At 37.1% G+C, this 7,754-nt stretch overlaps 1 protein-coding gene across 2 annotated transcripts in view; it reads right to left on the bottom strand.

Moving 5' to 3' along the window:
• LOC106873453 (axonemal dynein light chain domain-containing protein 1) overlaps positions 1 to 7,754 on the bottom strand; it is a 102,241-nt gene that overhangs the window by 35,950 nt on the left and 58,537 nt on the right. For both annotated transcript variants that reach the window (XM_014920813.2, XM_014920812.2), the window contains exon 20: positions 2,878 to 3,068. In XM_014920813.2, coding sequence (XP_014776299.1) covers positions 2,878 to 3,068 — 191 coding nt within the window. The remainder of the gene's footprint in view (positions 1 to 2,877; positions 3,069 to 7,754) is intronic.

Raw genomic sequence — 7,754 nt, 5'->3', positions numbered from 1 at the left:
CCAACCCTCACCTCTTTCCAGGTAAGGTAATTTACCCCATTACCAGACATATTTTCATAGAAGACTGGAAATGAAGGCCACTACTTACATCACAGTTGTACTTGTTTACAGCTATCACATAAAATCAAAGCAAGAGGACAGTAATGCACATACATGCCCAGACGCACAACATGCACACACACACACACACACACACACACACACACACATAAATGTATATATATATATTATTTTTTATTTATGCACCCTTTTAAAGTCTAACCAGGCTCATGCGCCTGGTTTCCCGGATTCTATGGTGTATGTGTTCCCCCCAGCTGGACGGGACGCCAGTCGATTGCAGCATTACTCAAGAAACAAGAAGAAAGAGTGAGAGAAGGTTGGTGCGAAAGAGTACAACAGGGGTCACTACCACCCCCTGCTGGAGCTTCATGGAGCTTTAGGTGTTTTCGCTCAATAAATACACACAGTATAATAGGGTCAGTATAATAGGGTCAGTTGGATACTGTGAGAAAAGCAGCACCATGACACAATTCACTCTGCCAGAAATTTGAAAACGATATTCTGTACTGCTTGGTATTTGCAACAGAAGCTCTAATACAAATATTTCAGAGTGTCTGAGTGTTGATCCAAGGACAGTGCAATCTGAGGACATGTACTGAGAGTGATAAAAATCAAACATCCAGTCAAAATCATATGGTTTAGAGTGATCACTAGTGATGGCGATGTTATGCCTCCATTCATCTTCTCACATGATCTCAGACTCAACATGGAGGCCTACACTAAGTGCTTGGAGGAGCTAGTGCTACCCTGTGTCAAGAGGGTGACTGCTGGAAGATCCTATGTCTGGCAACAGGACTCTGCACCATGCCATATAAGCAAGAGAACCCAGTCATGGCTGTCAACAATTTCTGTGACCATGTCACCCCCAACATCTGGCCACCTAACTCCCCAGACTACAACCCCATTGATTATTATGTGTGGAGCACAGTTGAGCAAGAGAACAACAAAACTCCTGGTAACACCAAAAGATAGATAGATAGATAGATAGAGAGATAGAGAGAGTGAGAGAGAGAGAGAGAGAGAGAGAGAGAGAGAGAGAGAGATACACACAGAAACACATACACACACATATAAACACATACACACATATACATGCAAATGCAACAAGCATCTGAGACATTTCTCTCCACTAAATTTGACTCAGAAAGAATGATTAACCCAGAGCTGTGACAAAAAGCTATGGGGCCATACAGTGAAACTGAACCTGGGCTGCATGGTTACAAAGTGAACTTCTCAACTACACACCCACGCCTATGCCCACACTTCAGATATATTTATTCCTTGTAAGCATATCACATGTAAAATAAAAGAAAAGAAAAAGAAATAAGAAAACAGGAAAAACTAGTCAACTAATAAAATGCCATATTAATCAACCATTCAAAGTGAAAACAAACACATTAGTTCTACCATTCTTTCCAATATTTTAGACTGATTTACTGCTCTACAATTCCCAATAGTTTTAATTAAATTAGTTTTTATAAAGAGTTTTATGAATTAATTTCCTTTTCATATTGGGTGTAAATTTACACAAACTGTAACAAATAAGCAAAAGCAATGTAGAACACACACGCTCACAAATGTTACCCCATTCCATTCACCCATCAACACTAATCTACTCACATGCACGTAATGATATAATACACACATATAATATATACATATATAACATGCACACACATTATCCAGCAGTTTATAGAAACATAAGAAATATGAATAAGCAGATATGTTTGAATGTGTGTGTGTGTGTGTGTGTGTGTGTGTACAGACTGCGATGGGTAAATTGTCACCATTTTATATTTTTAATTTCACACATTCACATTGTTTATTTTTGATTTTTCTTGACTATAGTAGGGTCAGGTGGGCACCATCTGTGAGAAAAACAGCACCATGATACAATTCACTCTGCCAGAAATTTGGAAACAAGATGCTGTGCTGCTTGGTATTTGCAACTGAAGCTCTAATACAAACATCTCAGAGTGTTTGGGGTATCAATCTGGGGACACTGCAATCTGAGGACATGTTCCGAGAGTGATAAAAATCAAACATCCAGTCGAAATCATGGCATTTGGAGTGATCACTAGTGATGGTGATGTTATGCCTCTATCCATCTTCCCACACAGCCTCGACTCAACACGGAGGCCTACATCAAGTGCCTAGAGGAGCTAGAGCTATCCTGCATCAAGAAGGTGGCTGTTGGAAGATCCTGTGTCTGGCAACAGGACTCTGCACCGTGCCATACAAGCAGGAGAACCCAGTCATGGCTGTCAGATAATTTCTGCAACCACAACACCCCTAACATCTGGCCACCTAACTCCCCAGACTGTAACCCACTTAATTACTATATGTGGAAAGCAGTTGAGCAAGAGACCAACAAAACTATTTGTAACACCAAAGATGAACTGAAGGCAAGGATTATGGCAGCATTCACCAACTTAACCAAGGAGACCACCCAGAAGAGTTGCAGGAGATTCCAGAGTCATTTGGAGGCTGTGATTGAAGCCAATGGCGATTTTATTGAATAAATTTACTCTTTAGTATTTCAAGATATTTTTATGCAATTTTGGTAAATATATGAGTTAAAATGGGATGTCAGAGTTATTTTCATTTTTACATAATTTAAACGACAGTTTATTCACTACACCCTGTATATACATATATATATATATATATGCCTTGGTTTTAGTTTTCACTCTAATATAATAGAATATATATATCAATGTATGTTAGTGTGTATGCAGTGAAAAATCTACTTAAGCACTTATGTAGGAGTGAATATTTTTTCAAGTAACAATTAACTTATATGAAGCAAAAAGTTACCGTGCAATCTTTTCAGTCAGAGTTTCTACAACAGGAAAAATCGAAATCCCTTCTTGCATAACCTCTTTAGGTGAAGGATAAGTGGAGTAAAGGACTTCCAGGGTCTCTTTTGAAGAACTCTCACGATCTGGACATAAGTGAATCAGAAGATGGCACATCCACATTATAATCTTCAAATGTAGCTGAGTGACCTTTTAAACAGAAAGAAAAACCAAAATAACCAGTTAGTGTTTCCAAATATAGTATTACACATACCATAATGATCCCTCCACACACAGCCTCTACCATGCTACTTTACATCTTGGTTTTCTTTCCACAACCAACACCACTATCCCTATCATTGTCATTATTGCATGGCTGCATGGTAAGAAGCTTGCTTCCCAACTACATGGTTCAGGTTTCAGTCCCACTGCCTGGTGCCTTGGGTGAGTGTCTTCTACTATAGCCTTGGGCCGACCAAAGCCTTGTGAGTGGATTTGGTAGACAGAAACTGAAAGAAGCCTGCTGTATATATGTGTGTGTGTGTGTGTGTGTGTGTGTGTGTGTGTGTGTGTGTTTGTCCCCTACCATTGCTTGACAACTGATGTTGGTGTGTTTATGTCCCCATAACTTTGTGGTTTGGCAAAAGAGACTTATACAATAAGTACTAGGCTTACAAAGAATAAGTCCTGGGGTTGATGTCTTCAACTGAAACCCTTTGAGGTGGTGCTCCAGCATGTCCACAATCAGATGACTGTAAAGAGTAAAAAAGTATCCTCGTTACCAGTACCCCCACCACCACCATTGTCATTGACACCGTCATCATCATCATCATCATCATTGTCATCATTGTCATTATCATCATCATTATGACCATTATCAAGTTATCATCATTATTCATAAATATTTTGGATTGTAATGATGTGGTGCACTTGCATGTATATGTGAGTCTAAGAGCTATAAAAAGTGAAAGAGACAGCAAGGGTGCGTGAAGAGAATGAGATTAATCTGACACATTATAAGAATAACAATTCTGTCTTTTCAGTTTCTTTAGTTGACTAGATTACTTACTAAACAGCATATCATACCCAAATAATTTCTGAATGATACTCAGCTGCCTTCTACAAATCTAAGCAAAAAGTGACAAGAAACTAAAGGCATCAAAGTGGCCTATATTCAAGAAAAAAAAAAAAACAAAGAAACAGTTTATCTTAGACTTAGTGAAAAAGAAATGACAACATGTAAGACATGGGAAAATTCTATACTTATCTTTATGGTATGATTATCTCAAAAGAAATCAAACAGCAAAGATGTTAGGGTGAAACTGACATGGCTGGAGTGTGGGAGAGAAAAGTGTTCTCTTTCTCTTCCCATACCATTGAAAAAGAATCATGAAGTTTTAACAAACTTTGAAAAGAAAATAAGAAATAATTTGACTGTGACAAGAGATAAAACAATTCTAAATATAACAATCACTATTTAGCTCATACTGAGAAAATCTATCAACTTGAAGTTACTTTCACATTTTACCACGCTGCTTTTTCAAGGAGACCTAGTCATTTTTTTTTCTCAACCATATATTGACATAAGTTCCCTCCTCCAGTAAATGAAAAAATAATTGTTTATCAGATGAAGATGACAACACAATCAAAATTGTACTACTGAGGCAAGTCAAAAGTTTTGCAACACTGCTAGTTTGTGGTGTGTATAACACATGACTGAAGCAGTTCAAGCTGTGGATGACACCCGCTGAGGCTGGTAGTATCATGGTATTTGGTGTGCTGACACATTGTGCAGTGCTTCATTCTATATGTCATTTGAAGCCTGCACAGATGAACATGCAAGATAGTCTAATTTGAGAACTTATGCTTTATGAAATCGAACTCGGCCATAATGTTGAAGAAGCAACCAGAAAGTTTGTTGTGCAAAAGGTGAATGCACAGTTGACTCACAGTGCATTTTGGGGGTTCCAAGAACCTTGACAATCAGGCAAGGTCAGTAGGCCTAAAACTGTGGATTCCAAAGCCTTGCTCCAAACCATAAAGGCAAATCCAGCAAGAAGCATCAGGTGCACTCAACATCTCATGGATGTATGCCATTGTTTGGAAAAAATACCCAACATTGGTTGAAAGTGAGCTCTTCTGTAACAAGACAATGCAAGACCTCATGCCATTGAATGACCCAGAATAAACTCCAGGAACTTGAGGGAATCAAACTGATGCAATAGCCAGTATATAGTCCAGATCTAGTTCCCTCAGATTATTACTTGTCCCAGTACCAACCAGAGGAGCCAATGTACGTTGTACATCTAAGACATAAAGAGTGAAAAAGACACCAACACAACACTAACAGCCTAAAAGCACCTTCAACACTCTCATGAAACTAAAAATAATCTCCTTTATGGCAACACATTCATATTGCTTTTACCCTTTTAAAATGAGTTGAGATCAAACCCATATCAGACAATGCATACAGTATGACTTTAAAGAGGGCTCTTCAGCAATGAAAGTGGCAAGAAATATCCATTCTGTCTATGAAAATGAAATTATAATGTCCAGACATGCTAACAATAGTTTGGTCAGTTTCACTAAGGAAATTTTTCTCTTGCAGATTGCCCTCAATCTGAATGACCAAGTTTTGTCAATCTTGGCCCTCTGAAAACTGTGCACAAAGGAACAAAATAGCTCAACTGAAGTTATATTTCAATCATAAAGCACCTTCATGAACCAGGAAAGTGTCTTAACTTGGTCAGTAGGTCCCTCCTCATCTGACTGCTTCTCAGCTTATTCAAAGAGTTGCTCTCAGCTCATCATTAAAGAGTAGACTTTCTACCAAACATTTCATGGGTTGAATCATCATAAGCAGTAAAAAGTGAATTCTCTATAATTATAGCCAATTCAAACAATGATAATGAGCACCCAATGAAAACAGAGAATCCAGCCCACCAAACCAGGACTACACTCAAAAAAAGTTATGCATTGGGGGTTATAAAAGATGTTATCTATCATGAAGTGTTACACCAAAATGAAACAGTTAATACAGCAAAGTAATATTATTAACTGGAAGCATTGTACAAAAATTTGTAGAAAAAGTGTTCATCATTGCTCAATCACAATGCAAGGCCACATACTGTCCAAGTCAGCAATGAAAAGATTATGACACTAAATATGGAAATTTTGCCTCATCCTCCTTACTCTCCTGACCTTGCTCCATCTGACTATTATCTTTTCAGATATTTCAATAGTATTTAGGGAGGGAGAGTGTTTCTTTGCTTCAAAACCTGAAGAATTTTATGACTAAGAGATCAACAATTTGCCAAATAGATGGGATTATGTTATCAATAATGAAGGAAAATATTATCTTGACTATATATATCAATTAAGATCAAAGAAACATTTGTTTCTTTCCCATCTTTAAATGTGATAGGACTTTCTTTCCAACCTAATATATAAAAACAGACTGAATAATTGAGAGAAAAAGGCATCAAACTCAAACAACCTCTCTGAATCCCATAATCCTTTCTACTATAGGCACAAGGCCTGAAATTTTGGGGAGGGGGATAGTCGATTACATTGACCCCAGTACTCAAATGGTATAGGTTTTATTGATCCTGAAAGGATGAAGGGCAAAGTCGACTCCAGTGACATTTGAACTCAGAACATGAAAACAGACAAAATGCCGCTAAGCATTTCACCCTGCATGCTAATGATTCTGCCAGCTCAGTGCCTGAATCTCATAATGTAAACTATGTGTTGAAGTACACAATTCAGTCTTTAGTTTCATAGAGACATTGTATATCTGAAGTACTAGATCTCTAAATTGTACAAATATGTCAAAGATCTGTTTGAACCACACAAACCTGGGACTGCACAGCAATAGCAACAGTAACAATATCCACAACAAATCTTTGTTTAATTGTTTTAGGGAACCCCAGTTTTGATATTTTTTTTCTTTCAAAAGGGTGTGTGTCATAAACAGAAGAAACATAAATGAGTAAAATAAGAGGATAAAGCCCAATAAAATATGAAACATAAAGCTATCAACCAGTTAGAATAAGAAGTTACTTCCTGATATTCTTTGTTTTCTCAACATTGCTGTTTTCACTAAAATGTAATTGTTTAATTGTTTTGTACCATAGTGTCAACAAAGTTACACTAGAAATATGAGATTCATTTGCTTGATATGGATTTCAAGTGTTAGCAGCAGTGAATGGGTGGTAATAGGTTAGGCAGAAAGATGTGACACAGTGCAGGAGCTCTTTTTATCATAATGACAACCCCACCGCAACCCTTCTGGAAAAAAAAAACTATGATCATATGTACACATAAATGTGTGTGTTTGTGAACAAATGTGTCTGTGTGTATGTGCATGCATGTGAATGTGTGAGTGTGTGTATGTGTATGTGTGCATGCATGTTTTTTTTAATATTTGTCTTCGTTGGAAACAGTATGATGGTACTGGGCTAAATGCTCAGCAATAATAATATTTAATTTCTTTCTTCTAAGTTCAAATTCCACTGGAGTCATTGCTTATCTTTTATCCTCTGGGACTTGCAAAATGAGAACCAGCATGTTTTGGTATCAGTTTAATGAACTATAACACCCAACACTCTAGAAGTGTATGGCCTTGGTAAATGTAACAAATCTATATTTTCTTTCTTTTCTCTTCTTTTTATTACCAAATTCTTTGTTTCTTAGATAATACTTTATGCAAATTAGAGACTGAGTGTCTTTGTACCTTTTGAAAGTCCCATAGTTGAATGAGATTTGAAGTTTGCAAATTTATCTGTTACAAAGTTCAACTTCTTAAAATTATCTGAGGAACATAGTTACATATACAAGCATCTCAATAATCATGGAAACAAATGTTAGCCCATAATCTTGGTATAGAATATTTAG

This window comes from Octopus bimaculoides, chromosome 2, assembly GCF_001194135.2.
Source record: "Octopus bimaculoides isolate UCB-OBI-ISO-001 chromosome 2, ASM119413v2, whole genome shotgun sequence".
NCBI lineage: Eukaryota > Metazoa > Mollusca > Cephalopoda > Octopoda > Octopodidae > Octopus > Octopus bimaculoides.
This window is presented reverse-complemented; position numbering and strand designations above follow the sequence as displayed.